Consider the following 23,200-nt stretch of genomic DNA (forward strand, 5'->3'; position numbering starts at 1 on the left):
GTTTCTTCTCATCTGATCTACAACTAAATAGCATGCATTATTACATACAAACCTTTATCCAGGGAGCAATGGTCTTTAGTCCAGAAACACTGTTTCAACAAAGTTGTTTCCATGCATAATTCAAAGAGTTAGACTACAAAGAGTGTATTGTACACTGTAACACAAGAGATGGTGTAGTTGTTGTGGTAGCAGCAGTAGTCAGAGTATAGTGGTAGTGGTGGCAGTGATATTAGTAGTAATAGTGGTAGGTAGGTAGTTGTATCGGTAGTAGTAGTAGTAGTAACATATACACACATCTTGCAGTACGTGGCATATACATTTTTGAGATACTGTCTTAGGTGCTTGATATATATTAGTATTAACCTTCCAAAACACACCCTTCAGTAAAATAAAATACATTATTCCCATTATACAGCTAGAGAAACTGAGGCTCCGAGATACCAAGTAACCAATACATGGCTATTGATTCACCTACTCTGTGCCAAGCACTGTACCTATGTTCCAGAAGCCGGGGAAATAGCTAGCAGTGAAAGAGATAAATATGCCTGTTTCCATGGGGCTCACAGTATAATGGAGGGTGACAAATAAAAAACATACAAGTAAATGATAAGATATTTTAAATCATGATAAATTATATGTATAAAAAAAGGGTAAAGAGGATAGACAGTGTTAGATGGTCACTGAAAAGGTGGCATATAAAATCAAAGCAATGAAGTGAAGAAGGCAAGGAAGGGGGGCCACTAGGAAATCGAGGGTGCATCGTTTGGGATGAGATGGGAACATTTCTAGTGTGATCAAGGAACAGCCAGTAGGCCAGTGTGCCTGGATGGACCTGAAAAATAGGAGGGTTGCCAGGACCCATGTGATGAGGAACATACACAGGAAGACAGGAAGTCACTGGAGAGCTCTCAGGAGACAGATAAGATCCACGCCATGTCCCATCCAAGGGAATTAGAGCTACATGCTCCTCCTGGGTGGGCACAGTCACTCGGACACAGGACTTGACAAGTAGGTGGCAGCTTCACGAGCAAAATGAGGTTCCCAATCTTGAGGGAGAGTTGGCACATGGGCTTGTCAGGGAACCAGAGGCTAGACTTCAGTGTGACTCCCCTCTCAACCAGGAGCCATTGTAAGCCATATCAGCTGCTCAGCTGTGCCCAGATAGGATCTAACATTTTAAAGGAAATATAAGGGATCCCTGGGTGGCGCAGCGGTTTGGCGCCTGCCTTTGGCCCAGGGCGCGATCCTGGAGACCTGGGATCGAATCCCACGTCAGGCTCTCGGTGCATGGAGCCTGCTTCTCCCTCTGCCTGTGTCTCTGCCTCTCTCTCTCTCTCTCTCTCTGTGACTATCATAAAAAAATAAAATCTTTAAAAAAATAAATAAATAAATAAATAAATAAAGGAAATATAAAAATGACATAGCTCAAGCAGAGATGTCAAGAAATAAATACAAATTATCCCAGGGGCATGTTCTATTTCTTTAAATGATTCCTTTGTGAAACAGGTGGCAAAGACTAGGAGTAAAAGCTAAGGTTGTTGAGAAAAAAAATGCTTCTCAAGTTATGGAAGTTGACAACGGGATCTATCACCATCCTGGGGACAAAGTACAGTTATTCCTAATATCTCTGCTACAATAAAAGGAGTAAGCAGACAACTACAGCCAAATAGTTGTATTTGTATAAGTACAAAGTAGGGTTTGAGGATAGAAACAGCAGATTGCATATGGCTGCAGATCAAACCCTTTAATTCTGAGATACATTTAAAGCCAACGCAAGCAAGATGAATCTCAAGTGGACCAACAATTATTGAAACCTTGGTTTCTCTTAACAAGCAGAGATCTTCTGATTATAAAAAAAGTTCAGCAGATGACCATTGCAGGGTCACTCATAAAGTTCCTCCTTCTGTGATAAGCCTTTGACACTGTTTTCTACAAGGGAGCATACATACCTCCAACATTTAACATACTTCTGCTAGAGGACACAAGCCACCATGGTCTCTTACGTCACTTGTGTTGTTCTCAACTCTAAATCCAAGGGCTCTACATCTACCATCTAATACTGCAATTAGGAGTAAGTCCTTTGGCTGACCATGATAAATGAAACAAGAATACCCAGTAAATTGTATTTTAGAGCTTAGACCTAAAAAAGAAAGGAAGTTCTGTTCTGCACTTTTCTCTTTAGATTAATAGATTAATTTGACAGGGACAGGATTAAATGAGCTATCAATTTTTAAAAGGCTCTGGAAAATTATAAAGACAAAGTAATATTTCAGAAAATTCAGAAAAAATAACTCACAATTCTTCCAAACAACCACAAGAACTTTCGTTTCCACATATCCCTATGTAGTCGTTTCTTTCTTTCTCTCTCTTTCTTTCCTTCCTTTCCTTTCCTTTCCTTTCCTTTCCTTTCCTTTCCTTTCCTTTCCTTTCCTTCCCTTTCTTTTTCTTTTTCTTTCTTTCTTTCTTTCTTTCTTTCTTTCTTTCTTTCTTTCTTTCTTTCTTTTTCTTTCTTTCTTTCTTTCTTTCTTTCTTTCTTTCTTTTTCTTTCTTTCTTTCTTTCTTTCTTTCTTTCTTTCTTTCTTTCTTTCTTTCTTTCTTAAGATTTATTTATTTTGGAGAGAGAGAGAGAGAGTATGAACAGGAAGGACAGAGAGGAGGGAGAGAGAGATTCCCAGGTGAGGGATTCTCAATTCCGTGCTGAGCACAAAGCCTGATGCAAGGACTTGATTTCACGATCTTAGATCACAACCTGAACCAGAACCAAGAGTCAGACACTTAACCAACTGAGCCATCCAGGCACCCCTCATTTTCTTATATATGTACATTTCACATGTAGCAATTATAGTAAGAATGCAAATCTGTATTCTGCTTTTATCATCTAACATTTTAACAAAACCTTTTTCAATCCTGCTAATTCTAGTTATCAAATTATTATTTTAAGGTCATAATGTATTATTTCCCTAACTTAAGGTAGTTATTTTGCTTCCAATTGAATCTTGTCATAAGTAATACTGTAACAAACATCACTTTAGTTCTTATTTTTCTAATTTCCTTATGTCTTTAGGAATCCTAGGTCAAAACATGTAAATATTTTTATGGCTTGGTCCATAATGGTAACTTACCTTTTTTTTAAGATTTTATATTTTTAAGTAATCTTTACACCCAATGCAAGGCTCAAACCCACAATCCCAAGACCAAGAGCTACACACTCACGCTCCACCCAGCTGAGCCAGCCAGGCACCCTCATAAACTACTTTTCGAAGGTGTCATGGCAACCTTCACTGCAAACAGCTTCATTGAAAATAAATATAAACTCAGACATCAATTAAATGGGCCAATTCCCAGTTTTGCAGATGAGCAGCATTAGCATGGAATGTCAGCCATGTTCTGGCATAGTGTGAATGAAAACGCCATTATCTTCATTACTCTCAATAGATTTGGCCTCTAGTTAGGCAGAACCATGTACATCTTCCTTCCACACAATTTGTTACAACACTCAGACATGACACAATATAAAGGGATGATCTATTGATCATACCTGTTGGCCAGTCACTTGAAATGTCTCCTCTGCATGCATGCAAGTTATTTCAAGAGGTTCTGTCCCAGATATGTGACGCAACAATCGACAGATCTATGAGAAAACATTTCTACAGTTCAACTTCCGCATTCTCGTTCTTTGTAGTTCAGTTTTCATTTTATAATTAATAAAGAAAATTAGGCCTTACACATAACTTATTAAAACTTTATTAAACCTTACTTATTAAAAATCAAGTTGTACATTACTCAGATTAGGTAGAGCATATTGTCTCTTTGTCTCACTTTCATATCTGATTATGGCAAGTGGTCAAAGAATATCAGAACCAGAAGGAATCTTTGAAAGGATCTAGTAAGTGTTCGCACATTATATGTATGAAGAAACTGAACTCAGAGAAGTGACTTGCCCAAGGTCCCAAAGCTCTACTATGTCAAGCTACACATTCTAACAACAAGCAACACTTCATTTCATGTCAATTAATTAACACACTTTTCACTGGAGGTAACACTGGATTAGGCAAGACTGAGGTAAGGAGTAGAGAGCTTCTAGCAGACAAAAGAAACTCTTGAGATTTAGGATAGTGAGAAAACTTTTTTTTTTTTTTTCACTTAAAAAATTTTGCTGCAGGATTCCTATAAGTAGCAAGTTTGTTTATAGTCATAATATTTGGTTTATAAATATAACAGCACTGGGGCTGGAGAAATTAAGTGAAGGTGATCAAAAGGTACAAATCTCCAGCTATAAGATAAATTCTAGGATATACTGTATATAAAACTAGAGTTAACAGTACTGTTTTGTATATTTGGAAGTTACTAAGACAGTAGATCTCAGAAGTCCCTATCGTAAGGAAGAAGAATTTTCTGTAACTATCTGAGGTGATGGATGTTAACTAAACTTATCGTATGATCATTTCACAATATATACATGTATCAGATCATTATGTCAGACATATTAACCTTACACAATGTTACATGTTAATTATATCTTTAAAAACTACTTGAAAAAACATAAGCATCAAATTTATTTTTTTTAATTTATTTATTTGAGAGAGAGAAACAGAGATAGAGCAGGAGCAGGGAGGAGAGGGAGAAGCAGGCTCCCCACTGAGCAGGGAGCCTGATTCAGGGCTCGATCACAGGACCCCGGGATCATGACCTGAGCAGATGCTTAACCAACTGAGCCACCCAGGTGCCCCTCAAATCTATTTTATTTTTTTTAAGATTTTATTTATTTATTCATGAGAAACATAGAAAGAGAGAGAGAGAGGAAAGAGGCAGAGACACAGGCAGAGGGAGAAGCAGGCCCCATGCAGGGAGCCCAACATGAGACTCGATCCTGGGTCCCCAGGATCAGGCCCTGGGCTGAAGGCAGCGCTAAACCGCTGAGCCACCAGGGCTGCCCTAAAGGTTGCTTCTAACCATTATCATTAGTTGTTGAGATTTGCTGAGGTGGCACAGCAGGAAATATGGAGACAGCTCTATGGTTCATACCTATGCATTTAAAGACATGTTGGATATACTTCATATGTACAAGGTATACACAGGCTAAGTATATATATTTTTTACTAAGAGATGTCTTGTGTTTTCAATAAGTAGAAGGCTTAGGAGATCAACTAATAATTGAAATTATAGCAAAAGTGTCAGGTAAAGCACTAGTAATACACAACATCAATAATACACATTGGGCGGAACAGAAGAGGTTCAGAGAAGGAATAATGTGCTGAATATCTTCGTTTTGTCCATCCACATCCATTCACCTTCCTTCTCAAACCTGCTTTTTGCCCTGGGAGATCAACATATTTGGTCTATAGTTATGTTTGGCCGATGGGAAGCCCCAGCAATAGACCAGCAGGCATGAAGAGAGTAAGGGCCTTTATTCTCATGCTCTTTCCTTGCATGGTTGCCTTGGGCTGTCTCTGTGTCTAGTCCTGAAATCATAACCTCTCAAGGCAGCTTTCTGAAAGACTCCATCCCCTTCCAGTTTCCAGTAACCTATTAATTTGGGCCTATAAGCAGTACCAGCTCTGCTATCACTAACCCCAATTACTGCACTCCCATGGTTCTCCCCACACCCTGTCTATGCCATTGTAAATAGCAACTTTATTAAAGCCTTTTTAAATTATCCTAATTCAAGTGTGCCATTTCTTTCCTGCTGAGACCCCACAGATTCAAATAGGAACAAGGTCATACAATGTATCTCCCACTGCTCTACTCCAAAACCTAACCTCTTTGAGAGAATAAAGGACAAGAAGATTAATAAGTGCATCTGCAGGTTCTAGCAATTTTTCTTTTGTTTTAGAGGCCAGATTGTTTTAAGAATAGAACAGATAAATATAATGTCTCCAAGATTCCAAAGGAGACCGAGAAAATGCTCATATAAATTTGTTAACCAAAAACTGCATTTGTGTTAATATTCCCTGATGATGGTATGGCTACCCCAAAACCACAATTTCTTTAACAAACGAACCTATTACTCACCTCAACAAGCTGCTCTTTCTGTTCAGAGAGTTTACAGGCATATTCAGCCAAACCTTCTAAATTTCCTTCTACTCCAGTAAGTTTTAATGCTTTTAGAACCACATGATCAGCATGGTATTTTAACAGATCTGCTGCCAGCTGAGTTGCTGTGCTGTGAAGCTGCAGATGTGGGGGGTGAAGGGTAATGAAAGAAAGACAACAAACAATAAGGTTTTGTAATCAAGCACCTCACAAGCACTTTAAAAACAAACAAACAAAAAAAAGAGCAACCTCAAAACAGTCCCCACTTGATCCACTGAAAGGAAAGTATAAAGTTCTTTGTGGTAATAGTAGAAGCTGTATAGCACTGGGGTGCTTGTAAGTTCTCCCAGGGCAGCAGTGACATCTACATCTTTGAGTCTCCTGATGTTGGCAGTAATGCTGTCTGCAGAAGATGAACTGCTCAGCTAGTGTGAAGTGGTTGGTCCCTTTTTCATCCTGCTATTAACCAGCTCTTGCCCACACAGCTTCTCTCTTACTTAAAAAATGTCCCCACTATTCTAGAAGTTAGTAAGGAACACAACATATTAAGAGGAAGGTATTCAAAGTACTGTGAGGAAAATCAAATGGCAGTTCATGATCATTAATTTTTTTTAAGATTTTTATTTATTTATTCATGAGAGACACAGAGAGAGAGGCAGAGATACAGGCAGAGGGAGAAGCAGTCTCCCCACAGGGAACTCGATGTGGGACTCGATCCCCGGACCTGGGATCATGTCCTGAGCCAAAGGCAGATGCTCAACCACTGAGTCACCCAGGCATCCCCATTAATGTTTTTTAATAGACTTTTAAAAAGGTATCCTAAAAAATAAATAAAATAAAATAAAATAAAAAAGGTATCCTGAGATTCAATTAGGTATTCAACACAATTTTATTGGATATCCAGATCATGACACTGTACTAGAAGTGGGACATACATGATAAATAGGACACACCCCCTTCCCTCAGGGGGTTACAGACCATCTGTAGCTGCTATCTAGAACTTTACACTCCAACTTTTGGGTCACAGGAGAAATGATAAAGGGAAACCAAAACCCTGAGGCTGTATCTGACTTGTAATGGATTTTAAGCATGGCCCACTCTCAGCAGATATCTCTGGGTACTATTAGCTCTGAAATCTTTCCTTCATCCTGCCTTTTGTGTTAAAAAAAGATGATGTGATGGGTTATTCTACAGTTCTTCAGGAAGAGATCATTTTTAATAGCACTGTCCTAAGGAAAATCTGACTTTGAACGAAGCCTACTGAATGAAGTGACTTTTTTTTTTCCTGGAAATAATCCAATGTCAATTCAAATTACAGGACTTTCTACAAAATTAACAATAGAGTAGTCCGCATTCATGCAATCAAGTGAGAATAATTACAGTCAGAAACAAAAACATTAAAATGTACTTTCCTTTGGAAAGTAAATGCCACATACAAATTTCAAAAGATTTTATTTAACTATCAGTACCTTAGAGAATAGCTAATGTCAGCCCTTTATTTAATAGACTATGAAAAAAAAAAAAATTAAAAAAAAAAATTTAAAAAAAAGGGATCCCTGGGTGGCGCAGCGGTTTGGCGCCTGCCTTTGGCCCAGGGCGCGATCCTGGAGATCCGGGATCGAATCCCACGTCGGGCTCCCGGTGCATGGAGCCTGCTTCTCCCTCTGCCTGTGTCTCTGCCTCTCTCTCTCTCACTGTGTGCCTATCATGAATAAATAAAAAAAAAAAAAAATTAAAAAAAAAAAATTTAATAGACTATGAAAAACAGGTCCTTAGAGCCTGAGTGACTTGCCCAAGGTCATGTAAATCTGAGGAGTAGTTCTAGAAACAACTTATTACCAACCTTAAGGGAGGAAGGGTGAATAAACCCAAAGTTCTGCTCTATGCAATTAAATTACAGCAGCTTTATAGACACTATCTGCCTTAATCCTCATAAAAATTCTTCTAGGTTGATATTGTTATACCCATTTCAGAGGTAAGGAAAATGAAGCTGGTAGAAAGCCACTCAGTCTATCACCAAAGGATTTTATCCTCTTACTGATTATCAAGTTTTAACAATAATTCAGTTAAAATTGAATAGGCTGGAAAAAAATGGACAGGCTTTTTTTTAAACTAAAGAAAACCATAACATCCTTCTATGTTTAACAAGATGTTAAAATGAAGGTATCAATAGAGGTCTAATAAGCTGTGAAACAAATCATCATGTATATAGTTTATAAAAGAAAGCCAAAACCCAATTCCATTCTTTTGAACTCTTGACTCTGTAAAACTATAAAAGAAAAAAGGAATTAGAGATAGGGAAGCTCTGTTTGGAGAGCTGATAGGTACCTACTGAGTGCCACCTCCAAACACACCCCAAAGTAGAGAGGGTGGGGGATGACATGGGATTTGCAGTGAGGGGCTGGAGGGCCCCATGGGAGGGCCTCGGAAGAACACAATCATTCATGATAGAGAAAATCAGTTTTAAACAGAGCCCAAAGCATCCTGTAAGGGCATCAGTTTCAAAGAACTTTCCACCTCCCCACATCCTCTCTTCTGGCCCTGAGCCACACCTGGCACAGATCAGGAACTGAAGCTAGGTAAGGGGAAGCGGGGAGAAGGAAGAAAGGTGTGAAAAGAGACCAGAGATCACACCTTTCCTAAAAGCCCTAGGTGGGGGTGGGGACCGGGGGGAGGGGGCGTGGGGGCATGGAGGATAAGTCCTATAATTGATAAATATCAAAGTAGCAATTAATATAGTGGAGAAAACATTCTAATTTTGGAACTGAGATTGTGTTTCATGACCTAAAACAGGGACTGGCAAACTTATTCTGTAAAGGGCCAGATAGTAAATATTTTAGGCTTTTCAAGTCACACAGTGTTTACTGCAACTACTCAACTCTGCTGTTTTGAAAGAACAGTAGACAATACGTAAGCACATGAGCAGGACTACATCTCCCAAAACTTTACTTAAAACAGACGGCCTGGCTGTAGTTGGCAAACATCTGACTTAAAGTGACTTCCAATTACCTGAAAGTGATCAAATAAGCCAAGTTTTTCAGGAAGCAGGGAAATCTCAACCAAAAATATTTTTTAAATCAATTCTATCAAGGTTTTAGTTTATATACAGCAAAATGTATCAATGGTACAGTTTGATTGCTTTTGACAAACATTTATATCTATGTAATTACCATCACAATCAAAACTACTATATTTCCATTACCCCAAAAAGTTCTCCCATGCCCCTTTGTGGTAAATATCCCCCACCTTCTGCCTCCAGGCAGCCACTGATCTGGTTTCTGTCACTATAAGTTAGTCCTGCCTTTTCTAGAACTTCTTCTAAGTGGAATTATATATACACACACACTCTCGCACACAAACACATAATCTTTGGTGTCTGGCCTCTTTTGCTCAGTTAACATTGTTTTAGTGATTCATCCATATTATTACCTGTATTGATGATACTGTTCCTTTTCATTACTGGATATTTGTTATAGTTATACCAAAATTCATTTATCGATTCCTCTGTGGATGGAAACTCAGATTGTTTCCAGTTTAGAGCTAGGTTTATTTATAAATAAAACTATGAACATCTATGGTCAAGCTTTGAGAAGCATGGCACTAAAAAAAAAATGGTGGGTCAGGCTCCCGGTGCATGGAGCCTGCTTCTCCCTCTGCCTGTGTCTCTGCCTCTCTCTCTCTCTCCGTGTGACTATCATGAATAAATAAATTAAAAAAAAAAAAAAAAAAAAAAGATTAAAAAAAAATGGTGGCTTCAAAGTGGAAAAGCATTTTCTGGGCACATAGATATACTAATACTTATGCATTTCATACATATCATACAACACAAAAATTAGCAAAGGATTAAAAGAGGCTAAATTTCAAACTATACTTACTTCTTTCTTTAGTTCATTGAGACTGTGACTGAATTTCAATACAGTGAGTTCTAGTTCTTCAGCAATACTTTGTGTTTTCTTGCTTTGCTAAAAATTAAAAAAATACAGTGTTACCTCATCTTTTTTATCTGGTAATTCCAATTTTACTTGAACTATAAATTATAATAAATGTTTAATATCATTCTGTGAATCATAAAAAAAATAGATTTTAAAAATTCACCTATTTAGGGGTAGAATGGAAAATAGAATTTTAACTATCTAGTTATAGTTTCCCATTCTAACCATAAAAAGATGAATTTTTAAAATCTCATTTCTTTAATAAATTTATCATGTCTAAAATGAATCTATTTTATCTTCTGCCTAAAATGCTCATCTCTTCACTCTTAATGGAGTTAAAAATTAAAATCCTATTTACCATCAAGTCTCTACATAAATGTCTCTTTCTCAGAAAGGCCTTTTATGAGCACACAATCTAAATTAGGTCCTCTTCTTAGCCATTCTAATCTTTTCTCTAAGTAATCACTCTAATTTGCAATTACATATTTACTCTCTATTTTTGTTTGTTTGTTTAAAGTCAATCTTCCTCACTAGGCCTCCGTAAGCTCCATGAAGGCTGGGATCACATTTATTTTGCTCACCAATGAATACACAATACCTGGCACTGCAAATGGAAGGTATTAGGTACTCAGTTCTTTGAATGCATAAATGAAAATAAAATGTCAATATCTTCCAGAAGTCGTCTTGACTCCTTTCCCTAAATATAAATTCACCCTCCTTCAAATCCTTGCAACACATGGTCTGTACCTCTTATAAGATATTCGCAAAGCTTTCTGTACTTATCTTACCCCTTCCCACATTTTTCTACATTCCAAAATTCTTGCGGGCAAAGATTTTATCTTATTCATCTTTAGATTTCCGGTGGTTGGCATATAAAAGGCACTCAGTAACAACTGCTGAAAAAAATGAATGAATGAACAATACATCTGGCATGCAGAATCAAAGATCTGAGTGCTTGTGAAATATGGGAAAGATGCTAATTGCAAATTAAGTGTCGACAGACTCAGATTCCCAATACACAGAGCATCTCCTCACAGAAACTCTTTATGTTGACTGTTGAGTCTAAAATTTAACACTGAAGCAATCTATACTCCAGATTAGATGTTACCTGAATATTTCAAACTAATCACAAAATATTGCTTTTTGCCCTGACAGCACTCTACTCTAGGTTAATTTTCCATTAATATGAGCACCTGCGCTGTTATGCCAAGGAATAGGAATAGGAGAGAAATCTTGATGTATATCTATTCTTCATTCACAAAACAATCTCTTTACAAGAAAGTCAACTGCTGCTTCATTCACTATTCTCAGCCACATTCACCCGTCTTCATCTTTACTGCCAAAGCTTTTGTTCATAGCTTCCAGATTTATTCCATCTATGCTGTATGTTGTAAATCACTTTATAAACTTTTCTTGACATACTCTAGTTCTAAGGAATAAACAAATTGTGCTAGAGCTGAGTCCCAAGCCTCTACCTTTCAATTTTGCAACCACTCTCTAAAAGTGTCTGGATACACATTTTCTGTGTTGTCCCACTCTGTCCATCTTTTCTTTTTTTTATTTAAACATTTTTTAAAGTAAACTATACCACATGTGGGGCTTGAACTCATGACTCCAAGATCAAGAGTCACATGCTTAGGCAGGCCGGGTGGCTCAGCAGTTTAGCACCGCCTTCAGCCCAGGTCATGATCCTAGAGACATGATCCTCGTAGGATCGAGTCCTATGTCGGGCTTCCTGCATGTAGCCTGCTTCTCCCTCTGCCTGTGTCTCTCTCTCTGTCTGTTTCTCTCAAGAATAAATAAATAAAATCTTAAAAAAAAAAAAAAAAAAAAAGAGTCACATGCTCTCCAAACTGAGCCAGCCAGGTGCCTCCAACTCTGTCCAATTTTACCACTCTTGCATATAAAACCTTCCAGGCTATTTGCACATCAGCCATCTACTTTTGAACAGCTGCTCATAATCTTAGACCAGGAATCGGTGCAAGGGTGAAAAATCTTTTACCTGCTAGCTGGATCTACCCTTGTCTTCAATAAGTTGTCTAAATTGTTGTGTCTGTAGGGGCTTAGTTGGTTAAGTGTTTGACTCTTGATTCCGGCTCAGGTCATGATCTCAGTGTTGTGAGACTGAGCCTGCATTGGGCTCCCTGCTGGGCACAGAGCCTGCTTAAAATTCTCTCCCCCCCTCTTTCTCTCCTTCTCTAAAAAATAATAATAAATTGTTGTGTCTGTAAATAAACTATCCCCAGAGTTAAGAACTGTGCATGTGTGAATGGCTTCAGAAGTATCATTCAGATGCCAAGAACCTCTAAGTAGGGGTCAATTCATCTGCTCTTCACTGTGAAGCAGCATTTTGGGGAGGAATTTTCCAGAGGTGAGTTTGGTGGATGAGTGGGGATTATAGGATGAACTCGTGATAGTGATGGTGGTACCAAATCTAGGCTGGCCAGGATTAGAAACTGAGAAACAATAGGCCTAGAAATGTCAAGTACTGTGATGGATGGGAAGGACATTTTGGCCAAGAAAGTGGGAGGAAAGGAACGAGACATCCTTCTCCCTTTCCAGACCACATTCACTCCTGGTGATTATGTTAGCTTCCACAATTCTCAGAGCTTTAGGGAAAAGCTATTGTATAAAATTTACTTTGATGAAACAAAGTTCTTACAGTTTGAATCCACACAGAAATTAACTGCTGCAATTCCAGTCTCGTCTGAGTTGACAATTCCAAGATGCGCTCCCTGTGCTCATGGCTGGTGTAGGCAGAGTCAGTAAAGTCCTCTGTGCGCTCCAAGATGACTTCCAAAGTCGCAGAAAGATTCTCTTTTGACTGAAAATAAAGATTCTCCCGAAGAGCTTCAATATTCATCTGAGAACAAGAAGGATATCCGTCTACATGAGTCAATATCCCCACCTAACCAAATGGGCTATAATTTCTAACAGTGCCCAAAGAGATACTAGCAATCTCTGTCCCTGTCTGAGGGAGTCACTAGTGGCCACGTAGAGTTCCACTGCAATAGCTGTTAACACAACATTCCTATGAAATCAGTAAATACTAAGGCAGAAAAAGCATTATCATGTAGCAACTGGTAGGAAAAATGAGCCAGCCTGCAGGTGGAGGATTTGCATCTGAGAAAATGCTGAGGCAAAGTCCTGGAAGACACTACACACAAATATGAACTTGTGCCAAGCCCAGGGGGACAGGGTGTGGAGGGTGTGCCTATGGGAAGGGCTGGAAAAAGCATGCTCATGCTCTCCCCGCTCCCCAAATAAATAAATTAAATCTTTAAAAAATAATAAAATGGAAAGCCTCTAATATTGTCACCTCCCTCTAATTGATTCCTCACCACCCATAAAATTAAGTTCAAAATTTCTACGTACAACAGAAAATCCTCTAGAGTCTGGATTTTATAGATCTTGGTGACAGTCTGTGTCACCACCTCCAAAGGTCCCAAACAACCTGTCATTTCATTCATCCAATGTGTGATGGACACATGTTGAGTAGCACATCTCTCTCTCAGCTGTCTACATGACACTACGCCACTTCAGCTGGATTTAGCCTCTAGCCCATGCACGGTGCCATAGAAACGACTTGGGCCAAGAGGCGATCTGTGGTGATGACCATGACTGTGGTCACACTGAATATGTTGATATGAATAGCTTACGTTTGATTAGCACGTTAAAGACCTTTCACAGGGGCGCCTGGGTGACTCAGTGGTTGAACATCTGCCTTTGACTCAGGTAGTGATCCCGGGGTCCTGGGATCAAGTCCTATATCGGGCTCCCTGCAGGTAGCCTGCTTCTCCCTCTGCCTAGGTCTCTGCCTCTGTCTCTCTATCTCTCATGAATAAATAAATAAAATCTTTAAAAGAATAAAAATAAAAATAAATAAAATCCTTTCACAAATACAGTCTCCAGTTAATCCTTACATCTGACGCATTTTCATAGGACCCATGAAAATACCAAGATGTGGGAAGATCAAGAGGCCATAATGGGGGTTTGCTTCCCCTTCTCCTCTCAGCCCAAGGGGCCACCAATAACCACCCCATCCTAGGTAGGTGGGATTTTTTCTTAAGCTAGGAAAGAACATGGATAAAGGTGAGGTATGGGATGGAAAATGAGCATCTTTTGGAATTTAAACAGAATTATGATATAAAAAATCAATCATGTTGACCACACACCATTTATGTTAAGGTTTTTGGGGGTTTTTTTTAGGATTTTATTTATTTATTCATGAGAGACACAGAGAGAGAGAGGCAGAGACACAGGCAGAGGGAGAAGCAGGCTCTATGCAGGGAGCCCGACGTGGGACTCGATCCCAGGTCTCCAGGATCAGGCCCTGGGCCAAAGGCAGCGCTAAACCGCTGAGCCACCGGGGCTGCCCTATGTTAAGGTTTTTGATTCTTCCTTTTGAAAGAACATACACATGCTTTTAAACAGCAACTGAGCTTTTTCAAAAGCTATTCATTTATATCACTTCATATGATTTGTCCACATATTCACAGCGCCGAACACAGTAAAGCGTCCAGTTTCCGTCTACAGATTATACTTTCCAGCAGTAAAATAGGTAAGATGCCAAAAAGATACCCACTGATGGTGAGACACAGTCTATTCATAACAGCCTCAGCCTCCAGAATGCCTGATGCCTGATGGTGATGGGTTAGCAGCCAGAGCAGCTGGCAGCAGCCACAGGCACAAGCCTGCCCCAGGGTAACCTGAACTCAGGTGCAGCGTCAAGAAGCAAAGGACTTGACCCCAGCCCTATTTGTTTCCCGAATTATCTTTTAACCTTTGAAAAGACATCTCCCCCTCAGCCTTTATAAAGAGAAGGGATTAGAAAACTAATCTCTAAGATCCCTTCAGCAATGAAAACTCTAAGACAACGACTGGTCTTCGGCACTTCTTCCCCCTCCAAAAGAGACTTAGGGCAGGACTGGGAATGGGAGCATACTAGCAAACCCAGAGGCATATACTGAAAGCTGATGGACTTTGGGATTAGCGAGTCCTGGTTCTAAAGAAGGGCTCTACCACTTAACAGTTTTCCTCCTCAAAAACACAATGATAATAGTACCCACCTAAAAGGGAAGTTAGTGATTAAATTAGATAATATTCATGAAGACAACAGCCCCTAAAAATAACTGTTCTTTCCATGACTTTCTTTCACCTCATGTTCCTACCTAAGTAGGAATTAAAAAGGTGGAAAGAATGTCCTCCTTGTTGTAGCCCTTAGCCTATCAGATAATTTCCAAGGGCCTTAGTCTTCCTAATTGTTAAAGGAGGAGTTGTACTAGATGATTTCCAAGGGCCCTCCTCAATCAGACCCTGCTCTTACCCAGGGAGCAACTTCATCATCTCTCTGACTTCCCAGAAGTTCTGCCCTAAAATAGTAGGGATTCTGAGTCAGACTGCCTCTGCTTGGTTTCTTTCTTTTTTTTTTTTTTAAGATTTTAATTATTTATTCATGAGAGACAGAGAGAGAGAGAGAGAGGCAGAGACACAGGCAGAGAGAGAAGCAGGCTCCACACGGGAAGCCCAACGTGGGACTCGATCCCGGGTCTCCAGGATCACGCCCTGGGCTGAAGGCAGGCGCCAAGCCACTGAGCCACCGAGGCGTCCCTCTGTCTGATTTCAAATCCTAATTCTGGCACTTCCTACCTGGCAAATTCCTTGATCTCTGTTTCTCAGTCTCCTCAGCAGTATAGTAACAATAGTGTTTATAGGATTATACATATACATACATTTAAAGCATTCAGAACAGGGTTGCACAAAGTAAATGCTCATTTAGATTTCATTTTAGATTTTAATTAACACTAATACTACTACTATGGTTTCAAAGTATCAACCCCAGAACTCAGGAAAGAGTAGGGATTTCAGCAGAAATGATCTGCTGTCTGCTATCAGCCACGGATAGCACAGACTGGTCAAAAGACTGGGAAGGGAACACTTTTCTAAATAGAGGACAGGAGGCTCCCACTGAACCACAGAGCCACACACAGCCAGAGTAGCTACCATAACCCAACCAATGTTCTCCATACAAACTACATTAAACCAAATGTTACCGAATATTAAGTTTATATAGAGTGGCACTGTCTTAAAGAGAAATCTCTGCTTTTGTGAAGCATCTATTCTAAAATATTATACCAAAATATAGATACTACATATGAAGGTGTGCCTCCGATATGGAAAGAAAAAAAAAAACAAAACAAAATCTATTCTCTCTATTCTTACCTTGAGTTCTTTAATTCCAGTAAAAATACTGACAGATGAAATGTCAGTCTCTCCACTTGGTTTGCAGTCAGTCACGATTTCAATCACCTTATCTAAAGCCACTTTCATTCGCTCAAATACTCCTTCTTTGTTTTTATGAGCTGATTCGCAGTTGGGATGCCTGAGACATGTCTTCAAAACAATTGAAAATTTTCATTTTAAGACTTGGCCCATACTGTAATACACAAAATCTTACAGAGAACATGTCATGCTAATAAAAATGGTTCTTTACCAAAATCTCCTGGGTCCCTGGCTCACTCAGCTGCTTCTCCTCACTAAAAGTGGAAGCAGGATGAGTAAAAAGCGATAGCAAGGTTAAGTGAAAAAGGCAGAGTGCACAACTGTATCTTTATACTTCAATAAGTTTACCTAAAATTTTTTGGGGAAAAAACTATCTTCATCATGATTAAAACGATTTTAAAATGTTGCCTTCCATGTGCAAAAACTAAAAAAGGATGAGGACAAATGAACAAATGTTATATGCCTGTGGCTACAGCTTTGATTTTTTAAAAATGATGTAAATGAAAGCTGCTCAAGGGGCCTCAATGTGAACAGAGCCTTCCAAGTGAGCTCCAGGGAGCTGTTGTGGCCTCACCAACCCAGCCTAAAGTAAATATACTGAGCAGAAAAGGCAATTCTAAATAAGCTGTTCAGGAGCTGTTGACTAGTTTATTTTTGAATCGTATCGAGTGGCTGGCCAGCTGCTGTTTGAAATGACCAACACTCAAGTGACAATTTTGTTAAAAGTAGAATAGGGAATTAGAGGTATGAATCTACAGAATAAACAAATTAAAGGCTGGATTGATACTCCACTGTTACTTAACAGATTCTAACTTGCCTAGCTTTTTCGAGAGTACATGTGTTGGCTCCCCGACAAGACTGGCAAAGCCTGCAGGCAGTGACCGTGTGTGACAGGCCCGACTCACAGCACCTAATACACCATCTTCCGCTCGGCTGCTCGCACAGAGCTGACTCGCCATCTAACTGCCCTTTGGAACTGGGAAGGGAGGTAGCCTTCTTGCTAAAGGGTAAGTGAGATTTGATAGCTATAGCCTATGTTCCAATTTATCACTTTGATCTTTTAAAAAACATACAATACATAAAATAGATGCATTTAACCAGGTAAAACGAAAGTGTTCCTACCTTTGAGGCTGTAAGAAGCATCATTGTACACTTTTCAAGAACTGCCCTGGCTGCTGCCATTTTTGCCTTTTTCTTCTCATCTTTCAGATCCTAAAAAAGAAATAAAACCACTGAGCAGTCTAGGATCCTGTAAACAATCCAATTTCTTGAAAAATCATTTACACAAGACTCAACCAATTAGGTAATGTGTAAAAAGTGACAAAGTGAACAAAAAAAACCAGGATAAAGTTTTATAAAATGTCACCACATTGACCTAGATATATCAACACAAGGTATGGAAAGAAACGGGTGCCCTTACCGAGGGCAGCAGAGCCAGGGACTGAGACGGAGCGGGGTACCGCCTTGAGGCTCACACTCTGGTGGCCTGCACGCTTGACATTCTCGTGCTCACATGGATACACCTCACTCCTGACCAGAAACAGCCATCCTATTCTTTACTCAGTTAAGAGTCACCTATTTATCAAGCATTTATGAGCTATTATTTCCTCTAAATTAGATACTTCGAAGTCAACTCTTTCGGAGACCAAGTCTGGTTAAACATAACAAATACAATGCCCTGAAATATTCTTAAGACGTTCCTCGGGTCTATCATTTTCTCCAACTAGATTACGAAGTCTGAAGCAGGCACTTGCTTTGAATTTTTTTCTTTTAGTTTCTCTTCATAGAGCCCTTGATAGAATGTGTGCTGTCACAAAAAGTACCTAAATATTGTGATCAAATCTAGAACTCTTATAATTTGGTCATGGCCATCTAAATCAGAGGTCAGGAGCCATTTTCAACAAAAGGCCATATAATAAGTTTTTCAGGCTTTCTGGGTCAAATAGTCTCTAAAACAACTACTTAACTCTGCCATCACAGTGTGAAAGTCACCCTGAGACAATCCACAAACTAACGTGGCTGTGTCCCAATAAAATTTTACTTATTGACACTGAAATCTGAATTACATAAAATTTTCACCTGTCACATTGGTCAGTTTTTCCATTTGTGAGTTGTAGGCCATACATGATGCCATGTATTATATGGTGATAACAAATGATTGAAAAAGATGGCATTTCAATCTGTTAGAGGGCTGGTTCATGGGACAAAAAGAGGCCTCCATAAATCCCAGATGGTCCAAGAGGCACTAAGTGAAGCATACGAACCAGCCTACCACTTTTCAAGCCAATATCCATCTTCTAACTCCAGCTACAACCAGGAAAGTTCATGTCCATCATGATAGCCTATGGGACTATATTGGAACATCTCAAGAGCTTCCTCATTATATTATATATCTACCCTGCTGACAAGATGCACTCATGCATGAATAACCCAAGAAAGAAAAGTCAATTCTAGATATAATATGGTCTTCTACCTCCCTAAATTTAGGAGCTTATAGTCTAAATTGAGGAACAGACCTATAAAAAACTAATATCATGGTGTAGGTTGAAAACTACAGCCTCTAAAATAAGACATAATGAAGTTCAATCTGCTAGCTGAGTGACCTTGGGAAAGTTTATTATCCTCTCAGGTTCCATCTCCTCAGGTGTGAATAATAGCAATACCTACCTAATAGGGATGTTTTCAAAATTAATAAGATCATATATATTAAGTACCTAGCACATAGCTAATGCAGGTAAATAATGGCTTGACTTATCACTACTGATGCTAATGGAGAAAACTGACAGAAATCAGTAACAGCAGAATAACATATAACATGTTACAAAATACAACCAGAATATAGATGATGACTCAATTTATTTGCCTGAGCCCTGGTAGAAGAGTCCAATGTACTTTCATAAAAGAGGAAGTATTAGATATGAGCCATGGTGGCAAGTATGACCTTTCCTAGTGTGTGTGTGGTTGAAACATATTTAATTGTTACATGTATGCAAAAAAAGACATGTAGATTTACTTACATTATCCTAGCTCCTTTATGAAAGGCTTTCTACACCAAGGTTATAAATTTATAAATGTAATAAGCAAAGAAACCAACCCAAATGATCATAAAGATCACATATCCATCGAAATTAAAAAGTATACATGTATTTGAAAATTCTTAAATGTGGCAAACACATACGTTTTGTCTATCACCAGTTAGATGTGCAAACTCCACCATTTCATTTCCAAATTGACTGAATATTTGGACAAACTCTTGAAAGCTATTCACTTTCTCTAGTCTTTCCATAGTTGCAAGAACCTGCAAAACAGAGAATATTTGATTGTCAGGTACAGATATGAAGGAGACTGAGATGTCAAGACTGAATAGAGAGGACAAAGGAGAAACACTAAATTCTTGGGGAGAGCTGAGAAGGAGTCGTCAGAGGGGAAGACAGGGAAACAGGAGCCCAGAGAAGGAGAAGCACATCCACAGGTTAGAATCATCGAGGGAATGATTTGTTTTTACGATGGGAAGACCTGAGCTTACTTGAAAATTAAAAGGAAAAAGAATACAAGAAACACCTCAATATATAGGAAATGAGGTCGTTTATGTAGGAAAGTCTGGGAAAGGTGGAAGTGTGCAGGACCGAGGTAATCAAATCTTCAGAGAACTAGGGTGACAGGGAGGATAAATAAATGCAACACACAGGAGCCTTGGTTCAGTGAACCAGAACTGAGGGAACCCCACTCTTTCCAAGAAAGTGGAAGGAAGGTCACCGCACAGTGAGGAATGGAAAGGAAGGTGTGGCACTTTGAGAGCAGTTACACAGCTTGGATCACTCAGGAATTGCCTGTGTTGAAAAAATTAATTGCCAAGAGACTTTGGGCAGGCAGGAGCCAAAAAAATGAGAAAACTATAGTAGAGCCAATAGACAATGTTAGGTGTTTTCTTGATATTAGAATTAAGGCAAATAGATGTGAAACATATTTTCAAATACTTTTCTCAAAAATAATAGCACTGGATTAGCTTTCGTCAGACCAAGATAGGTAAAGAAAACACAGATATCCTGTGTTTACTTTTTAAAACGAGGATATGATGAATGTTTGGCATGTTAATCTGCCCTGGCAGCTCAGGAAGTCCAAGCGACCAGCACAGATAAGGCAGGTTGCTACCACTGACCACAAACTCTGTCTGTCAGAGAGAGAGGGGCTTTTTCCTATCACCCTACCACTGCCCAATCTACCTCTCCAATTTCTTTTTTGCTTGAAACTCACACTCTTTAATTCACTCAACACTCATCTGGTAGTTTTGTCCTCAGGCTCGACTGAGATAATCCCTTCCCTGGCAGATTGCCCTCCTCCTTTCCTAGGGAATTATCCAGAGAAAGAAATGACTGTATGTGCCCTGGCTTCCCTGGATGATGGAGGAGCACAAACATTATCTGAAAGACTGGAAGAGTTCTAGACTGGGAGAGTTTAAATTATTCTGTAAGCTTTATGATTATTCATAATCTCTAGGGATGCTGCACACAGAAATTTTGTCATATAGATAATTGTGGTTTCAGATGACTGAATTTTTTCTTAAGTTTATATATTATTATCCTCTGACTCTGAAAAAAAAAAAGGTAAGGTACTGAGGTATTTGGTATTTTTATCAGCTAGGTTTCTATTACATATGTTGTCATGGCTCTTGGCTTTTTTTTCTCAAATTTGTACACATGAAAAGCTTTCACATATAAGCCTCAACAAGTATATAACGGTTTTCTGAGAAGAAATATTATTTACATCTAAAAATTTAGACCAGTACACACGCTGTTCAGGAATTATAGGTATAGAAGAAATAGCACTTTTAAACTATAGACAACTGGAGGTATAAACAAGTAAAATTGAGAAGCATTGTCAAATTATCTGTTATTAACCTAAAAAACACTTTTAAACAATCCTAAAAGACACAAATATAGAAACACGAGAAAGACAAGTACCTTATTTCTTGATGTTATTATCTGCTTAATGACTACTCGGTCAGCCAGCAACAACACTTTCGTCACTGAAGAAAGAAGTAATCTTGCAGCCTTTATAACTCCTGTTTTATCTGTAAAAATTGTGATCTGGCCATCAGATTCTGTATGATTCAAGCTGCTTATATCTGTAAGTGCTGCAATCGTTTCTCCTAAGAAGAAAGGCAAGGGTGAAAAGTTACATTGGGAATAAGATGCACTTAAATTAAAATCCAGACTTTACTCTTGAAGGTAATGTGCTCAAGTGGGTAGACGCTTGGCTTTGGAGTCTCATTTCAGGAAGAAGAAACAGCTTCTCCTTGATGAGCACAAGGATTATCATATGAGGCTCTCTAATGACAAAATAATGGCACATTCTTAAGAACTTTGAAAAACGTGTTGCCTTCAACAAGTTTGAAAAATATTTTAACTTTTCTTCCAGTGGTATGGCAAACTACATGACCTAAAAACACCTTCTTAAAAAAAATAATAAAAATAAAAATAAAAAAAATAAAAACACCTTCTTCTCTGTAAGACTAAGTAAGAGAAATCCCAAGAGCCAATAGCCAAAGAAGAACCTAAAGCAGAGCATTAAGCAATTGCCAAGGCATTGGCCAGGGGTGAGGGGATAGAGGGGCACTGGGGTAGGGGTGGAGGGTCACTGCCCATCTCCACAGCTGAAGAGCCTAGAGTTTTTATGAGCACCCATGGAAAGAAGACAAAGCTTTGGGCCCTTTGGGAGGCATCTTCAGTATAAAGGGGGCCTAGAAAAATCATCCATAGGCAAAGGGAAATAATATGCAAGTTTATCTATTGGGCAGCCTGGGCTCTGAGTGGGAAAACAATAAAAGTATCTCTCCTGAGAACTCAAGACAGAGGCTGACCCTGAGGCTTGCTGTTTGAATTTATACTTCTTATGATGCCCAGCATAAACCATTCTACCAGGTGAACTCCCAACTCTATAGAAAAAGTCTCTTCACAATCAAAATGTTTTGATTTCTATAAGAGCAATTACCCATCAATAAAATAATACAAATATCTGAACTCTAAAAATTAAGCCAGACTATAATTTCTTCCAAACTTAACTGTTTAACTTAACAAGACTGATTGATTGATTAATTTTTTTTAAGATTTTTATTTATTTACTCATGAGAAACGCAGAGAGAGAGAGGCAGAGACACAGACAGAGGGAGAAGCAGGCTGCATGCAGGGAGCCCAACGTGGGACTCGATCCCGGGACTCCGGGATCACACCCTGGGCTGAAAGCAGGCACTGAACTGCTGAGCCACCCGGGCTTCCCTAACTTAACAAGATTAAAAAAAAATAATAATAAGCTTCTCATCATCTTGCAATGTTCAAGGTAAGTTTTCACATACTAAATAAACCTCAGTGCATACTGGATTGATTTTCTCACAAAAGCTCCCTTGTCAATATTATTACATACCAAATAAACTATCAGCCCATAGGCTAAGGATCTCGAGTAAAAATACCTGAATTTTAATGGACAGGTCACAGGGCAGGACATAATGGAATCAAGATTTAGGATCAGTCTAGAGAAAGGAGAGACTCAAAGTCAGGGTACTAATCAGGCAGCATTTCAATTGTGGTATGAAGCAGTAAGGATCCTGCAAGGATGGTAGCTACAGGAATGTAAAAAAGACGATTTGGAAGATACCAAGGAAAGAAAATATAAAATTGACACCTGAGCAGTGATAAGAAGAGGAGAAATGGAAAAAAAAAAAATGGCTTCAAGGTTGTGAACCTAAATCACTTTTAAAAAAATCACAGGCACAGAAAGGAAGATGATAAATTCACTTTCAGACAACAGGAATTTGAAAGAACACAGGAAAACCCAAAAGACAAGCCTGTAGGTATGGACTGGTTACATGTCCTGACAATAGCTGAAACTCTACTAATAGAGGAAGTCTGTGGTAGCTAGCCTCCAAGACGGCTCCCAGGGATCCTCACCTCCTGGAA

General features: G+C 39.0%; 1 protein-coding gene and 1 long non-coding RNA gene across 5 annotated transcripts in view; one reads left to right on the forward strand and one right to left on the reverse strand.

Moving 5' to 3' along the window:
• CTNNAL1 (catenin alpha like 1) overlaps positions 1–23,200 on the reverse strand; it is a 61,038-nt gene that overhangs the window by 17,513 nt on the left and 20,325 nt on the right. For 3 of the 4 annotated variants that reach the window (XM_072842304.1, XM_072842303.1, XM_072842307.1), the window contains exons 3-10: positions 21,209–21,396; positions 19,426–19,545; positions 17,370–17,459; positions 16,188–16,358; positions 12,628–12,828; positions 9,909–9,995; positions 6,013–6,171; positions 3,539–3,631 (exon numbers count right to left, since the gene is read on the reverse strand). In XM_072842304.1, coding sequence (XP_072698405.1) covers positions 3,539–3,631; positions 6,013–6,171; positions 9,909–9,995; positions 12,628–12,828; positions 16,188–16,358; positions 17,370–17,459; positions 19,426–19,545; positions 21,209–21,396 — 1,109 coding nt within the window. The remainder of the gene's footprint in view (positions 1–3,538; positions 3,632–6,012; positions 6,172–9,908; positions 9,996–12,627; positions 12,829–16,187; positions 16,359–17,369; positions 17,460–19,425; positions 19,546–21,208; positions 21,397–23,200) is intronic. The other variant, XM_072842306.1, reaches the window with a different exon arrangement.
• The window catches only part of LOC140641858 (uncharacterized), a 50,370-nt gene that overhangs the window by 11,972 nt on the left and 15,198 nt on the right, over positions 1–23,200 (forward strand). Inside the window, exon 2 of the long non-coding RNA XR_012038472.1 lies at positions 17,069–17,254. This is a non-coding gene — a long non-coding RNA (uncharacterized lncRNA). The remainder of the gene's footprint in view (positions 1–17,068; positions 17,255–23,200) is intronic.

Source organism: Canis lupus, chromosome 10 (assembly GCF_048164855.1).
Source record: "Canis lupus baileyi chromosome 10, mCanLup2.hap1, whole genome shotgun sequence".
Lineage (NCBI taxonomy): Eukaryota > Metazoa > Chordata > Mammalia > Carnivora > Canidae > Canis > Canis lupus.